This window comes from Zingiber officinale, chromosome 9B, assembly GCF_018446385.1.
Source record: "Zingiber officinale cultivar Zhangliang chromosome 9B, Zo_v1.1, whole genome shotgun sequence".
Taxonomy (NCBI): domain Eukaryota; kingdom Viridiplantae; phylum Streptophyta; class Magnoliopsida; order Zingiberales; family Zingiberaceae; genus Zingiber; species Zingiber officinale.
The window spans coordinates 86,192,644-86,212,656 of NC_056003.1; the positions used below are offsets into that span (position 1 = coordinate 86,192,644).

General features: G+C 33.1%; 1 protein-coding gene across 8 annotated transcripts in view; it reads left to right on the forward strand.

Annotated features, from left to right (window-relative positions):
- Nucleotides 1-20,013, forward strand: part of LOC122022708 (serine/threonine-protein kinase ATM-like) — an 82,154-nt gene that overhangs the window by 23,999 nt on the left and 38,142 nt on the right. For 6 of the 8 annotated variants that reach the window (XR_006123066.1, XR_006123067.1, XM_042580776.1 and 3 more), the window contains 26 exons: nucleotides 1,072-1,257; nucleotides 1,725-1,846; nucleotides 1,940-2,006; nucleotides 2,116-2,243; nucleotides 4,552-4,705; nucleotides 4,804-4,944; nucleotides 8,560-8,658; nucleotides 8,728-8,774; nucleotides 8,869-9,064; nucleotides 9,164-9,385; nucleotides 9,574-9,645; nucleotides 9,719-9,788; nucleotides 10,589-10,703; nucleotides 10,812-10,935; nucleotides 11,019-11,147; nucleotides 13,616-13,714; nucleotides 16,056-16,103; nucleotides 16,327-16,431; nucleotides 16,524-16,610; nucleotides 17,181-17,468; nucleotides 17,565-17,680; nucleotides 18,341-18,407; nucleotides 18,494-18,568; nucleotides 18,639-18,761; nucleotides 19,076-19,240; nucleotides 19,316-19,417. Coding sequence is in view for 6 of the 8 variants with exons in the window: in XM_042580776.1 (XP_042436710.1) it covers nucleotides 1,072-1,257; nucleotides 1,725-1,846; nucleotides 1,940-2,006; nucleotides 2,116-2,243; nucleotides 4,552-4,705; nucleotides 4,804-4,944; nucleotides 8,560-8,658; nucleotides 8,728-8,774; nucleotides 8,869-9,064; nucleotides 9,164-9,385; nucleotides 9,574-9,645; nucleotides 9,719-9,788; nucleotides 10,589-10,703; nucleotides 10,812-10,935; nucleotides 11,019-11,147; nucleotides 13,616-13,714; nucleotides 16,056-16,103; nucleotides 16,327-16,431; nucleotides 16,524-16,610; nucleotides 17,181-17,468; nucleotides 17,565-17,680; nucleotides 18,341-18,407; nucleotides 18,494-18,568; nucleotides 18,639-18,761; nucleotides 19,076-19,240; nucleotides 19,316-19,417 (3,147 nt within the window). In the remaining 2 variants the exon portion in view is untranslated. The remainder of the gene's footprint in view (nucleotides 1-1,071; nucleotides 1,258-1,724; nucleotides 1,847-1,939; nucleotides 2,007-2,115; nucleotides 2,244-4,551; nucleotides 4,706-4,803; nucleotides 4,945-8,559; nucleotides 8,659-8,727; nucleotides 8,775-8,868; nucleotides 9,065-9,163; nucleotides 9,386-9,573; nucleotides 9,646-9,718; nucleotides 9,789-10,588; nucleotides 10,704-10,811; nucleotides 10,936-11,018; nucleotides 11,148-13,615; nucleotides 13,715-16,055; nucleotides 16,104-16,326; nucleotides 16,432-16,523; nucleotides 16,611-17,180; nucleotides 17,469-17,564; nucleotides 17,681-18,340; nucleotides 18,408-18,493; nucleotides 18,569-18,638; nucleotides 18,762-19,075; nucleotides 19,241-19,315; nucleotides 19,418-20,013) is intronic. The other 2 variants (XM_042580778.1, XM_042580782.1) reach the window with 1 other exon arrangement.

Consider the following 20,013-nt stretch of genomic DNA (forward strand, 5'->3'; position numbering starts at 1 on the left):
CCTAGGCCCTAAAGTTGTTATTTTAAGTGTGGCAATTGACTAGTAGATTTGCCTAGATGATGCATTGTAGCTATTGATTATCTCTCATATAAAGCCCTCAAATTATACATTCATGTAATTATTGAAAAATCCAATTCCTAGTACCAATTATTACTGATTGAGGAGTCCAACCAAATCATAAACCCTAATTGGGTCAGACAATCATTACCATAACCTGTAAGGAGATCATTTTTTTTTAATGTTGATATGATCCACCATTCACATCAAGCCCTGTCTGTTCCAACTCTTTGGGAAATTATAATTCATGAATCAAGTAGAAAGTAAGTTTAATCCTTCATGTTGTGTGTTTGACTTTGCCGCCTCTTTCAGTCAATTCATAATTGAAATTTAAGGTCCAAAGAAATCTGAATTAAAATGTATCTCATCTTAATAATATTATAGATCATAGCATGCTGTTCCATGGTTTGACATAATGACATCTATTTTTTTACCTTTTTCTTAGCTGTTATTTGAACTGCATCAGTGTTGGTGTGGCCTTTGTGCTCTGTTGTAGTTCTACTAATGAACAGTAGTGACTTTCTTTAGTTGTTAGTTATCTTAATGTTCTCTATTTATTTAAAACAATCATCGTTCAAGTTTCTGAAGGGGAGCCTTGGCGCAACGGTAAAAGTTGTTACTATGTGACCAAAAGGTCATGGGTTCGAATCCTGGAAGCAACCTCTTGCAAAAAGCAGGGTAAGGTTGCGTACAATGGATCCTTCCCCGGGACCTCGCATGGCGGGAGCTTTGTGCACCGGGCTGCCCTTTTTTTTTAATCGTTCAAGTTTCTCCCGTTTTATCATTAGCAATTTTTTATATGATAAGAAAATTTCCCAGCCACCCAATATTTTGACTTCATGAATCTTAGTCGATGGCTATGATAGATCTAAAGTTTCTACTTTTAACCAATTTTTGCATCTTCAGAAGAATAATATAATTTTCATTGACTCTTTTATTACGTTTATGTTGTAGTGGTTTGATTTAACACCCAGGAGCATGCCAATTTGACAAGTTTTGGTCTTTTCAATGCAGGTTTCTCTGCAGCCTCTATCTGATCTTGTAAAGGAATACTTTGTGCCAATTTGTGCGTCATGCATTGCGGTGTATTGTAGTATGAGATCTGACAAGGAAATTGCAGGGCTGGCCCTTAACAATTCAATTTTGCAGTTTGGCAAAATTTCTGAGGTTGAGAGAGATGAACTTGTTAAGAAAAACATGGCAAGTCTTCTTCTATTCTCATTTTGTCATACTAATACTATTCTTTTTATGTATAGACGAAACTTTTCTATTTTAGTTTTGGCTCATGTCTTCTCCATGTGGACAGCCATTTCAGTACAGTTTCTGTTATTTTGGTCATTATTCTGATTCTAGGCATTCATCTCTCCCTTTTGGTGTAAACTTTCTTTTGCTTCTTGCTCAATGATATGGGGATGATTTTTGAATTTTCTTAGTTTTCTTTGAATAAGCACTAAGTAGGTTATCTTTTTGTTTCTTAATGGAGCTGGTTAAATTTTAGGTGACATTTAAGTATATTTAATCATTTTTGCATGAGTTTCCGTTTTCTGTTTCTAGACCTTTTTCACTGTTTGTCATTCTAAGACTGACTTTCTTCTCTTATGATAATACATTATCTGTCCACTTGTATTTATTGGATTTTTCTTGATATTCCTCTTCCAAATTGACAGGTGTCAATTGTCAGCTTCCTTCTGTCACTTACTTCCTGTTCTGTTGATCCTGAACTGCCATACTTTACAAAAGATACTGTGGTTCTTGCAGTTCAAACAGTTGTAGATGGTTTTCTGGATATGTACAGTCTCCAAACTTCCTTATGTTCACTTTTCCTTTTTTATATTCTGATTTCCTGACATTGTTTATTTTTCTAATTCTATCCTATTGTTAGAGATACTAATCACATCAGTGGTGTTGTGGACAAAATAAATATTTTTCGCCCTGACAGGATTTTCATGGTAATTTCTTTTTCTCGTCATTTATCCTATTTGTCGATGTTGATTTTTTGTGACTTAAATTGGATAACTATATTTATGTAGGAAGATAAATTAGTCTTCTCTCATGCAGTTTTTGTTAGAGATACATTATCAGATAACTGCTGCAGTTCATACACGACATATTTGCCATCGACTATCTGCAATGGAGGTTCTTACTCGGCTAATCGGGCATAGGGCTACTAATCCTAGTAGTTCATAGTAAGTCTTTCTAGTTAAGTTGCTAATGTCTATAGCAATTCATGACAGTTTTGATTTGATTTGATTTGGTTTTATTTTTTGCACTTTGTAATTATTTTTGCTGCTTGTCATTTTATCTTATTTATCCATTGGTGGTCCTGTAGAAAAAATTTGAAATACATGTATAAACAAAATTTACAATGGTGGAAGGATACAAGTGATTACTAAAGATAATTATCTTCATATCTAGTGCTCTCAGCATGGTACTTTTAGACATAATAGTCAACTTGGGACTCAACATATACATTTTGAAACTCCTGAAATAGGTGCGTGTATATTGATCCCTTTCAACTTGTTACACAAAATAGAAAAGATACAAAACATTGAAGAGATCGCCTGCGATGATTGCAGGCGATCTCGCGTACGCGCGATTTTTTTTTTTTTTTTTAATATTTATTTATTTTATTTAATTAATTAAATTAAACAATTTCTAAGGAGGATGTGGGTTATTTCGAAGAGGCTGTTATAAACTCTAATTAAATTATCCTAATAAAATATATAAAAAATATATTTAAAATTAAAATAAATTTAATAAATTTTATTAATTAATATTCTGAAAAAAATAATATTATAAATTTAATTTAAAAATTTTAAAAAATATAATAATTCTTATTTATATTCTAATATTTTCTTTATAATTTTAAATTTCATTTAAATTTTTTTAAAAAAATTTAAAAATTCTAATTTTTTTTAAAAATTCTAATTTTTTAAAAATAATTCTAATAAATTATATTTATATTCTGATATTTTTTAAAATTTTTTTACTTGATATTTTTTTGCTATTTAAAATATATATTATTTAATTAATAATTAATTAAATGAATAAATAATTAATTTATATAATTATTATTAATATAAAGTAATATCTTGTATTAATTTATATACTTATTATTATTATTATTATTATAGATACTTCCATTTTAATTTAAATTATTGATATATCAATTCTATTTAAATAAAACTATTTTGTAATTATTTTTTCTAACAATATTAAATTATTCAATAATTGAGAACTTATAATAAATCAATATACAATTTATTTTTATATACACCATAAACATATTTATCTTATAATTATTATAGATAAATAAAAAAATACCGAAACTGTATCGGCACGGTACGATATGATACCGAGACCGTACCGTTCCAGTTTGAGACCGAAACCTCAGCACGGGTCGAAATTTTAAGCCTTGCTCTCAGCATGGTACTTTTAGACATAATAGTCAACTTGGGACTCAACATATACATTTTGAAACTCCTGAAATAGGTGCGTGTATATTGATCCCTTTCAACTTGTTACACAAAATAGAAAAGATACAAAACATTGAAGAAAAAACTCAGTAAGATGTTTGTTGCATATAATGCAGATACAATACTAGTGTTGCATTTGAGAGACTTAAAAGATGCAGTGCACTTGAGTAAAGTTGATGAATTGCTCTCTTCTTCAAAAAATTAAAATATTTTTTGGTTTAATCTTCCTTAACTCTTCCTCAAATTGAAGGCAATGGTAGGTTGCTTTGGAAAAGGGAGTTTAATGGTTGAGTGCTAGCTCTTGAAATTAAAGAGAAGCAAATACCAAGACACTGAGTAAAAGTTTGATGTCAGTTTGAGAAGATGTTGTGGAACAGAAGATGTGTAGTTCTCATATATACTACAAAAATGAATAAAGAGATACTTCCATGGATATCAAAAATTTAATAAAGCTTAAAACTGGGTAAAGTCTAACATCAATTGTCAGAGAACATCAACATTGAAAGTGAAAGATGATGGTTGCACTCCTTAAGAGTACTATCAGCGATTGAGAAAAGGATGGATGATCATGAATTTATAATGATACCTTCTCTGCGTCAAAGAGGAGCATAGAGTGTATCAATGTTTCATACCCAGCTTCAAATTTTGCAACATTTTTCTAATTCCCTCTCTTTTCCCACTATTATCATTTTTTATAAGAAAAATATTATAATTGTTTTCTCAGAATTGTCTCTGTTACTTTTTTGACTCATTATACATGGTCACGAGTAGAGGAATGGCTTGTGGCGATTTTGCATAGTGGAAACATTTGCAAGTGGAAGAAACATTAGAATTTTTTGAAGCCACAAACTTTTCATGCCCATGGTATGACATGATGACTGTGCAACAGTTTCTTTGGTCGCTAGAAACCACCAAGCTAAACAAACTCCATGCAAGAATTACACTCTGTGCAAATTACTAGTTGATTATTATTTTATGTGGCTGTTCACTTTCAGGCATCAAGTTAATAAATTGTTAGTTTCTATTTCAGCTATATTATGAGTATTATTGGCCAGTTGATTTGTAGTCAATTCCTCCAAGAACAGTGTTGTATTATCCTCTCTACTTTGCTTGAGGCATTTAAAACAGAATCTGGAAAGGATGCTTACAATGTGCTTGGTGAACAGCTTCAGGTAGTTTTTCTCTTTTGGAGTTGCTTTGGCCTTATCAATGTAGCCATTTAGCAGTTCTTTCTTCTTTATGCCTTTCTTATGTAGTGAGTTTCTTGCAGTTTTTGGTTTCAAAGTTGGTATCATGTTGCATTCCTACCGAATCCCAAGAAGAAAAGATTGCTCCTCTTTCACCCAGGATAATATCTTTGCTCCATGAACTAATTGTAGATGCTGACCCATTGCTTCTAGATCATATCAAAGTATGGCAACTTTATTTTTGTTGTCTGTTCTGTATTTTATTTCTTTTTAAATTAATTTTGCCAACATCTGATTTCTTGTAATATCTCACTGATTTGACCTTAAGGTTGTTAGATATTGGTCATAGAAATTGTAAAAATTGGAAATAGTGTCTAGTTTTGCAAGGAATAGTTGGTTTTATTTTAATATAAATGATGTAAGATGGTCGTGAAATTAGAATGGAAAGGATGATTTCTATAAACAAATTGATAATCTTCATGTCATCTAGTCTTCTACAAAAATAAAATTAGGATCATTATTCTGAGGACATGTTTTAAAGACATTCAAAATTGTTTAAATACAGAGAATTAGAACTGAATAAATTTGTTCAACCGGTCAAAAAAGTTGCAAGTATAACAAGTTTTTAAGCATATAGTAATTTCTGTAATAACCTTGAAACTATGAATTGAGACAGATATCATATTGATTAATTTATGGGAAGAAAATGCATAAATTTATGGGAATATTAGATTCTGAGAAGATGATGATCAAATGTTGATAACATAAATTAAGGATGGAAATTTTACTTTCAGATTATTTAATTAACACTTTCAAAAATATAACATTGAGGAAAGAGTTATTCATAACATGAGGGCTACAGAAGCTTTTAGGAGTGTAAGTATTGAAGTTATCGCTATTACTTTTTGAATGATTCAAAACATATATGTATGATTTGGATAACTAAGGTATTCAAGAGAAATTAACAATTTTCTTCTAACAATTGGATAAAGAGATTTTAGTATTTATTCATACTAATAAAGTTGGAATAAATATTCTTCTAATTATAAATGGATCATGTTGATGATGAAACAGAAAGTTTAGAAAGCAGTTGTTGATACTAGATGAGTGGGGAAAATGAAATAACTGAAATCAATTTGGTTGTATTATTGCTAACTATGTATATTAAGACTATTGATGGAGAAATATCAAGAAATGATTTGCATTTGGCTTATTTTGAGTAAGACACCTATACAAGTTCCTAGATAGTGTTGAGTTCTAGAATGGCGGATATATAATAGCATAGTTACTAGTGTTAGAATTATTGCTTGTACAATGTGATTTTGTTTGACTTTAGCTTTAAACCAAAGGCTTCAAATTTGATTTTGAGCTAGCATTTTGGTTTCCAGCCTTAATGCTTTAATCAAATGTATCAACTATGTAGTGCTTTTGTTGGTAGTTGTGCCGAGATTAACCTAAACTAGAGGAGAGGTGAGAGGAAGAGATAGAGTTGTGTATCAATCAAAAGCCTCGTGGCAAGGCTATGGACAAATTTCATTCATGGAATTGGGTCTTGCGGAAATGTTAATTTTATAAGATCTTGGTACAATTAGCCAATGTATGGTTATTTGGACAAGCAAGAATGTGCAGCATATGTGATAAATATCTTGCACAGAGAAAACTAATAAAGGGAGGAAGTTATTCAACTGAATATATAAGATAACAAGAGGGACATGGCAGTCCCTTTTAAAGGCCTCAACTCTCACTTTTTATCCTAGAAATTAGTAAAAGAATAAGTAGGTTAGAGCGCAGGACTTGTTAGTTTTCCCTTGTACACTTAACATTTTGGAAAGTTACAGTCGTTTTCTCCAACATGAGTTTGACTTCTAACAGGACTTAATAAGGGTTGTGAGCGACACTCACACTTATCAATCTTCAATTGACTGCACTATTATTGTAAGTCAACAGTATCAAATATGAACAACAATCTCTAGTTCTACAATACAATTTCTATGGGTTGAAGATCTCTGCCGCATTAGGTTCATTATATAATCACATTGGATAGAAGCCATTGCAATGCAGCATAGTAATTTCATGTGCAATGTGTTACATGATATTTCTTTATTACATCTAATAAGTCTGTATTCAGTATGTTTATTTCATCATCATCACATGTTTCATCATCAACCTATCAGAATTGCATTTAAATATATGACCAAATTAATTATAGAGGTCAATTGAAGCTCGGGAAACACTTTTGAGGTTCTTCATCAGCTTTTGTTTTTCTCGCGGGTAATGCTCATAATGAGGCCCGAATCTAAATCATTAGCAGTTAATCGACACAGACTCAATTCTCACTCCAAGCTGTACTGGGGTTTATTGATAGCATTTCTGGTACTCTGGTAGGCACACTAATTCCATCCTGTATTTCCTCAGCTACCATGATGGCACCTCGGAATAGGATTTGGGACCTTTCTCATGGAAAATCATATGTATAATAGCACTTGATGCCCACCATTCCATTCTCTGATCCCAAAGTCCATATATTTGGTTAATAAGCTTTGATAGGAGGGAAACACACAATGAATACTATAACAATGCCTCGTATTTGCTTTTTTTTTTTTTTCAAATGATAAGTCCTGTTTGAACACCATCTTAGTCGGTCACTCAACTCAATTATGCTTAAATAGTAGAAACTCAACTGCCCCACTTTCTACATATTAACTATAGAAGGAAAGGCTCTTTTGTTGCTCTCAGTTTGCACCAACCATTCAAGTAGCCCACATAGTTTAGATTTCTTGCCTTTATAGCAATGGGGAAATCTTCAAAGTTCAAACCTTACCAAATATCTACTACATTCCTAACTGATGTTACAGCCATCGGCATAAAACCAAAAAAAAATCTAACATATTAGAAACACTCAGTGATGAGGAACGCTTCTCAAATTGCATATCTATGTAAAATTCATATTGGATGAAGGATGATAGGCATCTCACCTTTCTCGTTAAGTTGGTGGGGAATCAGTTGTCATGTGTATTTGTACAAAGAGTGACTGTAGTTAAGAAATTTGCCATAAAAGTCTTTGAGGAGGCACAAAAATGATCATAAAGGAAGAGGGTGTCTTGCCTCCTCCACCAGATCCTACAATCATAGAAGAAGACCCTTGATTTCCGGTGACTCTAACACCAAGGAAGTGCCACATGGGGGAGAGAGAGAGATCGACTTGGAGGATGGAGATGAAACAGCCCACTCTTGAAGAGACTCAGATATAAAGATGATTTTGAGATCCCAGATCCCTTTGACATATTGATTCACTGTTCAAGCAGTGAAGTTTTCAAATAAATTGGTCAAATATTGGGTCAGGTTTAATCAGATCTGATGTAGCCTGAATAGACACTGTTTCATATTCAAGACATGCTAACACTAATTTAATCAAATCTAAGCCTCAATAACATTTAGCAATTTAATTCACCATGTAATTGGTCAAATTAATTAAAGGATGTGCTAGTGAAGTCTTAAGATTTTTAATGTGTAGGATTATGAGGAAAGATAAGATGAAATTTTGGTGAGCATTTATTGTGCATCCGTATTAGATAGTAATTTGAGTGAAAATATTGTAAGATGGTTTGAACATGTTCAAGAAATGGCCAACATGTGTTATAATTATATAAACTGAATCAATAATTGTTGAAGGTACGATGGGTCATGGGGGAAGAAATAAAAAAAATCCAATTTGATATAACTTGAAAATATGGATATTAGATGCAATATAGTCTTGCATGAATCTCAATGGCAATATAAATCAGTATAGGTTTAGGGTTTAGATACTGCATTTTTTCACCTTGTTTGTTTATCTCTAGGAGTTGGAGCCTTTCCCAGAGGTTGAATCATTGGAGAAAATACGACTATTTCATGATGACCTCTGCCAGGGTTATTCTGTGAGGGATCAACTTTTGAAGGTATATCTTCTTCCTTCTTTTTCTTGTTGACTAGTTGTCTTCTCTTATTCTAACTTGGTATCTCTTTAGTTTGCAAAACGAGCTTATTATCTTCCTAAAGGGCTTCTTATATGGAGGTATATAGTGTCACTGGCAAATTATATTTGATTTCATTTCCAATTTAATATGCTGAATGCCAATTAATTTAGATTAAATTATATGTTTTGTTAGTCTTCGAAATCTTCACAAGAAGTTGATGTCAGGAGAAATTATTGGGAAAAAGACTAATGATATAGGACAAGTGTCTATAAGAAGCTTCTGGGATAATGATCCAGATGTTATTAGTGCTGTTTGGATGCTTGTTGACTTGTGCAGCTCCAATGAAGAAAATGTTATGAGTGGAATGCTTGCAGATTTCATGTCTCGGGTTAGTGGTTAACTTTTTTTACCAATGGCCTTCAAGATGTTTTAGATCCTATATGACATTTGGCACCTGCTATTTTCTAAAGGAAAATTATTCCTGCAGACTGGTATAGGTGATCCTTGTCATGTTGTCTTTCATTTGCCAACTATGTCTACTGAAAGCCATACTTCCCGGTCATTAGATATTGTCCATCTGAAGGAGAAAAGTGCCTCTTCATATTCAGAGGTTTCAGATGATCTTCTAATTTATCTTTTGAGATTGTTGAAAAAGTTTCTAGCAGATGATTCTGTGGAGATTGTGGACATCACTTCACGAACATTGCGGGTAAAGTCTGAAAGTTCACTTGAAGCTCATACCATGCATTTTGTTGGTTGATGTTGTTCGACTGATCTCTCTCTCACTCTCTTTTGTGCTCTTCTGGTTGTCTATTTGCTGGTTTCCCCTGTTAGAATCATACAGTTTCATGCTATTAATTGCCCAATGACTTGATGTTGAACTTTGTGTAATGCCAGGGTATTCTTTCAACTGAAAAGGGGTTTGCTGCTTTATCGTCTCTTGATGCATATGAGAAGTCTCTGGTTGTGGTAAATACCTAAAAATATTTGTTGCTTTATTTAATTAGATTGGGATTCCAATAATCTATTTTCCTATCTCCAGGTTCATTCAAAAGGTGTGAATATTGATGTCGTGGAAAAAATGCTTTTGGATATGAGAAAAACTTCTGATGGTGACTTTCTCGTTTTGTTTTTTGAGTTGTAAATTGTTTACCTGAATGCATGGACATGGTCGCTGGTTATTCTTTTTCACTTTTACCTTGTCTAGGAACCTTATTTGATAATTGAAATTTCTTTCCATAAGATACAATGCATTTCTTCAGATATTTAGTTCCCAGTTTTGGTGAGAGACAGATACAGTTGCTGTTGTACCTGTCCTACTCCCCAAGCAAACTTAACAACTTGTTTAGACCTGTCTATATTCATGCAGATGTAATATGACAGGGATCTGTCTATCCGAAGCCTTGAGAACCCAACATCTTGGATTAAGCATATCAGATGTTGTAGGAGTATGAAAAACATTTCTATTTCAGAATAGCAATTCTAATAGTGGTTCAAAATCTTGGTTTAGTATTTATTCAATCTTTGTATGAAAGGTACAGTAGCATGATATCATTAGTGATGCCGACTACAGGTTGGTATACTACAGCATGAGTGAATCTGTGTCGGGTGTTGATTTGGTTCATTTTGCTCGAAAATGATTTTTTGACATGCAAAACTGTTGAAATAGTTAATAAATTTCTTTTTGAAGGAAAATTGAATGTAATTTAATGGGGCAATGGCCAAATTGTTTTCTCTCTCATTGCTTGTACTGAATAGTTCAATATTAAAAAATTGTGAATCACTCCTACCCTTCTAATTTTAACCAAACAATCAGATCAATGTTAGCTGAGGCCTCAGTCTATTGCCTGCTGGAAGATGTGGCTAGCTAGTTGATAATCCTTTGGTCAATAACATGAAACTATTGTTACAGGAGCAGTTTCATTGGAAGATTCTTCTCTGTGGACAACACACAGTAAAACTTACAAAATGTGGGTCTGCACATTGGTGCACTCACTTATTCTTCATTGTGATGATATAATTCTTAGGTACTATTTGCTACCTAATTGTTCTCGTCATTAATGTTTTATCAAAAAAATATGTCTCAATGTCATATTATTTTAAATTTTTAATATCGTCTTTTCTTGCATTTGCAGACTTTGCCAAAATATAGTGTTACGGAAAGAGGAGATAGCTGAGCTTTTATTTCCAAATGTCTTGGTGAATATAGCTAAGACAATTGGTTCAGATAATCACCTTTGTCATATTATCTCTCAAGAGGTTTGAGCTTTACTTGGAAAGTGTATTTTAGTATTTGTGGTAATTTTAAATGTGGCGACTTATTCCATGTTTATCATTTCTAGGTTGAGAAGAACATCTTTTGTGATTCTAATGACTTGGTTAAGTCAATTCAAACTATGCTGAGTGCATTGAACAAACTTCGATCTATCTATGTTGCAGAAATAGCTGGTTCTTTCTCAACATCTATGAAGGTATGAAACTGATGATATATAGTAAATTTCCTTAAACAAGGAATTTTTGCTATACTTCTAGTGAGTTGGCTAAACTTTGGTTAAATGAATCAACAATCTCTAGTGTCATGACTCCAGAGAGTGATTTCACATATCAAAAGCTACCTCAGTTAGTGACAATATGTAGCTGGAAGTATACATGAGAATATACATTAACAAAATATCAGAATGGTTTGAACAAATAATAATGTTGGTAATCAAATATGGCTCTACATGTTGAAGAACTATGAGTAACTCTATACACCATCTGAAACAACCAAGATTTCAAAATCATTCATTGCACGCAAAACGAGAGGCCAATGAGAACCACAAATTTGTAAGTGAATAAACAGAAGAGAAAAGACGTGCATCAATTGTAGTCTTAATCTTTAGAGGTCAAGAAGAATTTAGATACGCTATAATTCTCGTTAGTTTTAAGTTGGACATTTTATTTCAATGTAAAGTCAATTCTCATCTTTATACTTCTATCATCGTTTACTATCTCAAGTTATTTCACTTAATTACCACTATTCATTATTACAAGTTGTTCCACTTATTTATCACCATTTATGATCACAATGCTGGGGACTGAATGTGAGGATGACCATAGAAGCTAGTGTGTTGAATAGCAATTGTATTTGCAATTATAAGCATTTCTACTCTTGCTACAAGCTTAACAAGGTCATATTAAGATTATTTGCAATGGAATGAAGCATAAAGGAATTACACATGACACAATCGCTAACAAGGCATGTAACGTGGTCTAGAACCCTCCTTCCTAATTTACTAGCTATGACTTGTCAGTGAGTCACTCCTGGAAAACTCACTATCTTGCTCCTTGATAGATAAGAAGTGGAGAAACCTCTTACAACATGTACAATAAAGATTAGAGGAAAGCTTAAGAGTATGAGGGCTCAATATGATTAGCCAATCATTATTTTGCCTACCTTCAAACATCCACCTAGCTTTCATCTTTCTTTGATCTTCACTTGCTGTGCACCTTATCTGTCGTCGATTCACCATCTTTTATCACAAATAATTTTCTATTAGTTATTATCTTTTAATTATCACCAATAAATCTCATTAGAGAATTACGAGAGGAGAGGAATGGAGGAAACTGACAACGATGACTTGTTGGTGATTGTTGTTGAGGTTGAGCGGAGTATGGATGAGAGCGAGAGGGATTGGAGGAGAAGGCATGGGAGAGGGAAGAAGAAATATATGGAGAGAGAGAGGGAGCAAATATAAATAAATTCCAACCTCCTAATTCCAACCTTCCAAAATTCCGCTAACCCAATCAAACATAACTTAATTCAATTAGACTATCTCAAATATAAATTCAATTACACTATCTCTAAATTGGCCAAAACGACTCTAAAGTTTTAAACCCACCTTATCCTAATCACGATGTCTATCTGTTGGGATCAACTTAAACCTAGACCGACTTTAGCTCAACCCCAAAAATAATATATTAGTTTGTTTCAGCTTAGAATTAAAATTTGAAAAAAAAATTGACATGAAATTTAAGTAGTATAAAATTTGGTATGTAATGCTTATAGCACAAAGCTATACTCATAGAGATGTCTGAATTTGTTAACAATTACCTAGTTTTGTCTTTTTTGTTAATTTAGGTGTGATAAAAAGATCCAATAATTGAATGGCTGCTCTCATCCTGATCTAACCATGTCCCGTGTTTGCTTCATGTACTTTATTGTCCATCTAACATAATGAACTCGTGTATTTTATTCTTGAGTAGGTCATCTTTCTCTATTTATATTATCTACACATTGATTCTTTTTGCTGCTATACCCATGAAGATCTAGCTGGTCGCTTATATTCTTGCAATCTCATTTATATGTTTTCATTTGTTAAAGTCATTTTTTTGTCTTTTTGCACAAGGAATAATTCAGCATTTTCATATTTTTGCTTCCTGAAATTCTCTTGCATTTGTTACATGCTGTTTACTATCTGAACCAGTTCAGAGAGATATATCACATCTATATATCATTATACTTTTATTTATTTAGGAAAATTTGAAATTCGGTATCATAAAATTTATTATCTGAGCAGAAATAAAATGTTATAAGAATTATGCGTCTAGATTATACAACATGTGAATGCAAAGAAGATAAACGGACTATAGATTTTGGAGGATTCTTGATCATTTAATATGTTTCCGCGTTACTTTTGTACTTATAGTATCAAGGATATCTTAATATCTTGGTTTATTGCTTTCCAAATATAACTAGTAGTTTTTGTAGTTAGAAGAGTTGAATTTATTCAAGGAGAAAGTGCCAGAAGTAGAGACTATGTCAATTTGTGAAAATATGTAGTTAATATTCTAGTAATATAGTTTCTCATGAGGGATAAGATTTGTGTAGATACTCTCGTGTAGTCAAAACAAACCTGACTTCATGATGGTGGTTGAAATAATTTATATTTTGTTACAGCATAGCAGAACCCCAACTGGAACAAAAACTCGTGGTGCATCAGCAACTTCAAAAGACCGTTCACTTAATGTTTCTATGTCAAAGTCTTCATGGAAAAAGGTAAAGTCTTATGTGTTTTGTTTTTCTTGATGAGTTCCCTTTCCATTTGATCAACAAAGATGGTCACTTTTATTGAATACAAAAGTTGCATATTAGGAAAAGTAGATAAGATGCAGTTTGCACCTCGTGTTTTTTGTTATTTCCTACTTAATGGGCTTGTGTTTTTTATAGCTTATAAATCTATGTTGCATTTTCTCCTGTTAAAATATTCAGCATGCGTTAAAGAGTAATTTAGTAGATTACTCTATTTTTTTTGTTCTTTTTGGTAATTGAAAGATTGTGGCCTACGTGCCTAATTTCTAGGATCAATTATTTTCTTTTTTTTTTCCTTTACAAGGAAAACTGTACATATATGTGCTGTATTATTCTAATAAAACTACAAAATTTCTTTGAATTAGTTGTATGGTATTAGAGCCATTTGCTCAAAAAATGTTCTTCATCGTCTTTCTTTTATGTTCCTAGAAAAATGAGTTCTGAGGTCAGTTTGGATAAGGACATTCATCTAGTTCATCTAATCTAGACACTTTCATTGTGGTTTCATAGCCCATTGGAGGAGAATCGTCGCTCCGAATCACAAGTTGGATGACAATAACTTCCTTCAATTGTCCTATCTTGGATGAGGACGTGTTTGCATCTAATAATTCAATCCAGTCTCTTCATTTGTGATTGTGCAACTCGTTGAAGAAGGATTGTCGCTATAAATCACAAGTCATGACAAGATTTTCTTTCAATTTTCCCAATCTACCCTCTTGGTTATTAGAGGAAGGAAAAAGTTGACTACATCACCTGTGAGGCATAACATCCAAGCATAAAGAAATTTATTGGGAACTTAATAACTCAATCGAGCCACATAATCAGTTGTACCAATTTGTTCCTCTGAACTATTAGAACAATCTGGGATGTTGTCATTCACTCTTAATATATGTTCATGCTTCCTTTAATAAGAAACTTCTGGTGTGGAGCCTGCTGTAAAGAGGTTTCTGAACACATATCAAACCTTATTTCGCTTGTAAGCAGATCAAACATTCCTCATACTCAATAAGGGAGGTTGCTACCTATAACTCCACCAACGGACTCCAAATCTTCGAGATAAAGAATAAAATCAAGGACATCTAATAAGGAAGTTTTGATATCACTGCATATTACAACACATTGCACACACTTTGACAATAGTTAGATGTGCACTTTGAGGCAGATCAGGGTGATTTAGAGGATAACATGAAATTTAAGAGAAACCTAGAAAAGGAACATTTATATGAGTTTCTAGCCTGTCTCAATAAGGAACTTGACAAGGTTCGTGGATAGACTCTAGGTTGAAGACCTACTCCCCTGATTGGTGAAACCTTTGCAAATGTGCCACATGAAGCAACAAGTGCCTAGTCATGCTTCGAAATAAAAAGGACACACACAAAATGTGTAGGAACAAAGAACTACCAGTATCCACGGTGCTCTCACTGCAATTAGAGTGATTACTAGAAGAATTGAATATCACAAGGCGGCTGTTAGCATGACACACAATTCAGTTCACTTTGATCAAACAAAGGATGTAGAATTGGATAGTCATTTCATTGCTAAAGAGCATTTGTGCATGATATATGTTCCAACCAAGGGATGGATTGTCGACGTCTTAATAAAGAATCTTCACAAGCCAATGTTTGAAGACATAGTGAGCAAGCTTTATTTTCCTTTTTAGCAAACTAGAATCAAGGTGATTCATTTCTTTTTTTTTTGTTCTTTTTGGCAATGACAGATTGTGGTCCTAATTTCTAGGATCAATTATTTCCTTTTTTCTTTGTAGGGAAAGCTTTATATATGTGATATATGTTCTGTAGTATCCTAATAAAAGTGTGTATGCAGATTTCTCTTACTCATTTTTACCTTCATTCCAACATTGGTACTGTTCTTGTATATACCTTCAATATATGTTGATTGGGCGTCCAGTTCTGAAGGAAAATGATGGGATCTCAACATTCTTCAACAGAGCAGCTAATTTTGCTGCAAATAAAAGTGGACTCACCAAAGAAAATTGCTTTGCAGTTAGAGTGTTGGTCATAAGCTTAAGCATGTATTTTGAGCACAGATCTTCTTTGTTTATGTAATAATTGGATTGTTTGAGTAGTATAATTAGTTACTTCTTCCATTGTCAAAATAAAACATATCACCAAACTGTTCAATGACTTGATAACATGTTTGTTCAGAAGTGGTTCCCATTTTGGATGTGTTCAAATTTACAAGTAGCAGCATATTTTACCATTATGTCAGCCTGGTTTTATTGTCCAAAATTTTCAGCTTTTTTTTTCTCATTTAGATGTTTTCTGGTCTAACAAAGTATCTTTTGTAGGTGTACTGGCTTTCAATTGACTATCTTGTGGTAGCTAAAGCAGCTGTTGTAAGTAATCTTTGTTTGTTTGTTTCTCGTGTATATGGGAGGATAAGTTACCTTTCTCCATTTGTTGTTTGTCTAGAGGAAAACCAATAGGGTAACCTAACTCTGGATGTACCTATACTTTTCTGTATGAACAATTGTTAGAAGTTGGATTTATGTAGAACCATTTATGACTAGTTAATGTCTTCTGTCTCTGTTCAATATAATTTCTGTCTCCACATTACAGCATTGTGGATCATACTTCACAGCAGTTTTGTACATTGAACATTGGTGTGAAGAACGTTTTAATGGTCTTCAGTTAGGATACCCTGATTTCTCACATCTGGAATCGGTTGGTCATCATTAATTCTCTATATATGTTAGTTTGTTATTGTTAAACCTATTATCACTTGTATCAGACTGATTTTGTCATTATGTGTTCAGTCGCCTCCACATGTGGATCTGCTTATGACTGCATTTGAACATATTAACGAGCCAGACAGTATATATGGCATTGTCCAAACAAACCAGGTAAAGTCATGCTAATCAAATTATCCCCTTTTAAATTTCTGAATACTTGTAGACAATAGATATAAACTAATTCCCTCCTTATTGATTTAGATATAAACTAATTTCCCCCTTGTTGATTTAGATTGTTGAATTATTTAGTTAGCGAAACATGAGAGTAAATGTTAGAAAACTTTTACTCAACTCTATTAATATTTTTCTCTCTCTTCTTTTTTGTATAAAAGGTGTTTGTTGGTTTGATGAAATTCACATATCCAATCCTAAATACTAATAGCTGGGCTGACAAAGTGTGATTATGATGATATTTAGATGTTTGTGACATCCTCTATAATTACTTGGGGAAAACATAGTTGTTTGCTATTTACATGGATTATTTATATTTAGTTATGCTGTTTTTTTTTCTGCTAAGAACAAAATGTTGCTATCTTTTCATGTGTGAACAGAATTGTTGATAAATGAACTGTAATAACAATGTTTGGGCTTTGGACTAAGCTAACATCTCTGTCTTCACATGTTTGAGAGGCTGCCCTTTGTCACAACTATTTATTCTTGTTTTTCTACTCGTCTGTGCAGTTAACATCACAGATAGTGACATTCGAGCATGAAGGAAATTGGAATAAAGCTTTAGAGTATTATGATTTACTTGTGAGATCTGCTTCCGTTGGCTATGGAAAACATTCTTTTGCTGATTCACTCACTTCTTCTCAAGCCAATGCAGAGAAAAGTAGTTGGAAGTTTTACAAAGGTTTAATGAGATCATTGCAGAAAACAGGTTGCACTCATATATTGGATGTCTACTGCCACGGATTGACTAATTATAGTGCCTATCTGCAACATGATTCTGAATTTGCTGATTTGCAGGTTGGCCTTTCGTTAGAAACTATGCTATATCCATCGTTTTGTTGTTGTTGTGCATGCAGATGTTTGTGATGATATATGTATATTTGTACTCTGCAGTATGAAGCTGCGTGGAGGTCTGGAAATTGGGACTTCTCATTAGTTTCTGGAGATACTAGCACTCCTTATTCAAGACAATCTTCTAGTAGTTGTCAATTCAACGAGAACTTGCATAGGTCATAAACTGTATCTTTTTCCTTTACTTGGATTGCATCTGGATTGTGGTTTATTTTATTCCTAATCCTAGACAATTGATACTAGATGATAAATGAATGATTTATATTTCTGCGATGAAAAAAACTAAGTTCCAAGAAGCACAGAGGAGTGCTGGTAAATCATAGTGCAAGAGTAGTGCTGGAAGAAATCAAGTTTCAAGAAGCTAAGTAGTGCTAGAAGAACTTATTGAGAAGTCAAAAAGTCAGGTCTTGGTCGATATGGGGGTTTGTAAACCATTAGTGAAAGAGTTCATAAAAGGGAGTGTTGCACCTCTCTACAGCTGAATTTTGATTTATACCACTTTGCTCATAAAACGGAGATTTCGTGTAGAAGAGTAGCATATGCCTATTGCACAGTATTTCAAATTTTATCCACACAATGTTGGAGGGCTTGATGGAAGTGCTTAACCTATCACCTAATTGGCCAACCTACAAAGAACCAAATCCTCTTTCTCAATCTTGACCATAATGATAAAAGTTCATTTTATAGTCTTACTGGTCTGCACAATAACTAAGATATTGCTTTGACTTGTATTTGAGTTACAAATTCATCAATTTTTAAGAGATTTACCAATTTAGTTGTTCTCTTTAGTGCCTAATATTAGTTCCCATGTTTGATAGTTGCCTGAGGTCCTTGTATGAGGGAAATGCCAGTGACTTCCATGCAATGCTTCTGGATTCAAAGAAGGTAACTAAGCTAGCCTGGTATATCTTTTGATCAAACTTGAATGTGCCCAGGTGGAAATCAAACCATCAAATTATGTATATATATAGGATTTGCTTCTATCCATTGCAAGTGCCAGCAGGGAAAGTACTGAATATATTCATTCAGCCATTGTGAAACTTCAGGTCATGGGTTTGTACATTTCCTCCTGCATTGGAATAAGCATCAAATTTTCACAGTAGCCTTCATTGGCAGATATTAGACCATCTCGGTGTCTCCTGGGACATCCGCTGGAAGCCACACAATCATCAGAAAACTACAACATACTCAAAGATAACTAAAATTTCACATGATCCTGTTATCCCAACAGAAGACCAGGTATCTTATTTTTTCAGCAAATTTTGAGTAGCTTTATTTTCAAACATTCTTAATTAGAAAGTTCAGGTCGATCACAATAATTTGGCTAAAGTTAAATGCCTATGAAGGTTTTGGTTCTTTATAATGGTATTTTCTACTATACACATACCACAAATTTGAAACCAAAAATTCTATGTACAATAACTAGATATATAGTTATGTAACTCGTGTTTTCTTAAAGTGGTCCTTAATTTCAGATTAAATCATATTGCATTTTTACTATTCTGGTCTTTTCTTTCTGTCTTGCAAACTGATGGTTGTGTTTTCTAATGTAGTTGGGATGGTTTAAAACTGAATGGCGCACTGTCTTAAGGCATGCACAGCTACATTTAAATTTGTTTGAACCTTTGATTGCTTTTAGGCGTGTTCTATTTCAAATTTTAGATTGCAAAGAGTTCACAACCGAACATCTGCTGGAATCTGCTTCAACTTTCCGTAAGGTTATAATCATATTTTTATACTTAAATCCATTTAAGTCTCAGTCTTGCATCTGTTTATATCCATTTTTTTTTCAGGGTTCCAGGTTCTCCCTTGCTGCTTCTGCTTTAAATGAGCTGAAGCAACTCTGCTGTCAGATGGAACAGAAACCTACATCGCAAATGTATTTCCTTGGAAGGGTACAATTTAGAATGCATATACTGCTTGCTCCCTGCCTAAGGTCACTCTACACGGCAGTAAATATCATAGAGTCATGTGTAACCCTAATGACAACAATAAACCTATATCAGTGTCAAAATAAAAATAATAAAATAATGCATGCTTCTATTGTGTACCTCTAATTACAACAATCCTCATAAATCTAGCAAAGCATGACCAAACATGAATATGCAAAAGAAGGGAATTAACAAGGAAAAGATGTGTAAAATACACCAAATGGATGCATTCTAATCAATTACATGAACAATATGCAATCTCATTCAAAAACAAAATTCCATCATGACAAACAATACATTCTATTCAGCTTCACTATGTTCCCATAAGACTCATACAATGCATCTCAAGATTGTTTCACTAAATACTATTCAGCTTCATAGTTCAGTTGCTTACAAGGGAATGAATGTTATTCACTTCTTCATGTAAGTCTACTCATACAATTAACAAATCCAAGCAAGTCAAAGACCTGACTTATCTAACATCAGAGAAAGAATAGAAGATCATAATGGTCTATTTTCTGAGCATAAGATCAAATTAATTTCAATTTGTTTTATTTCAC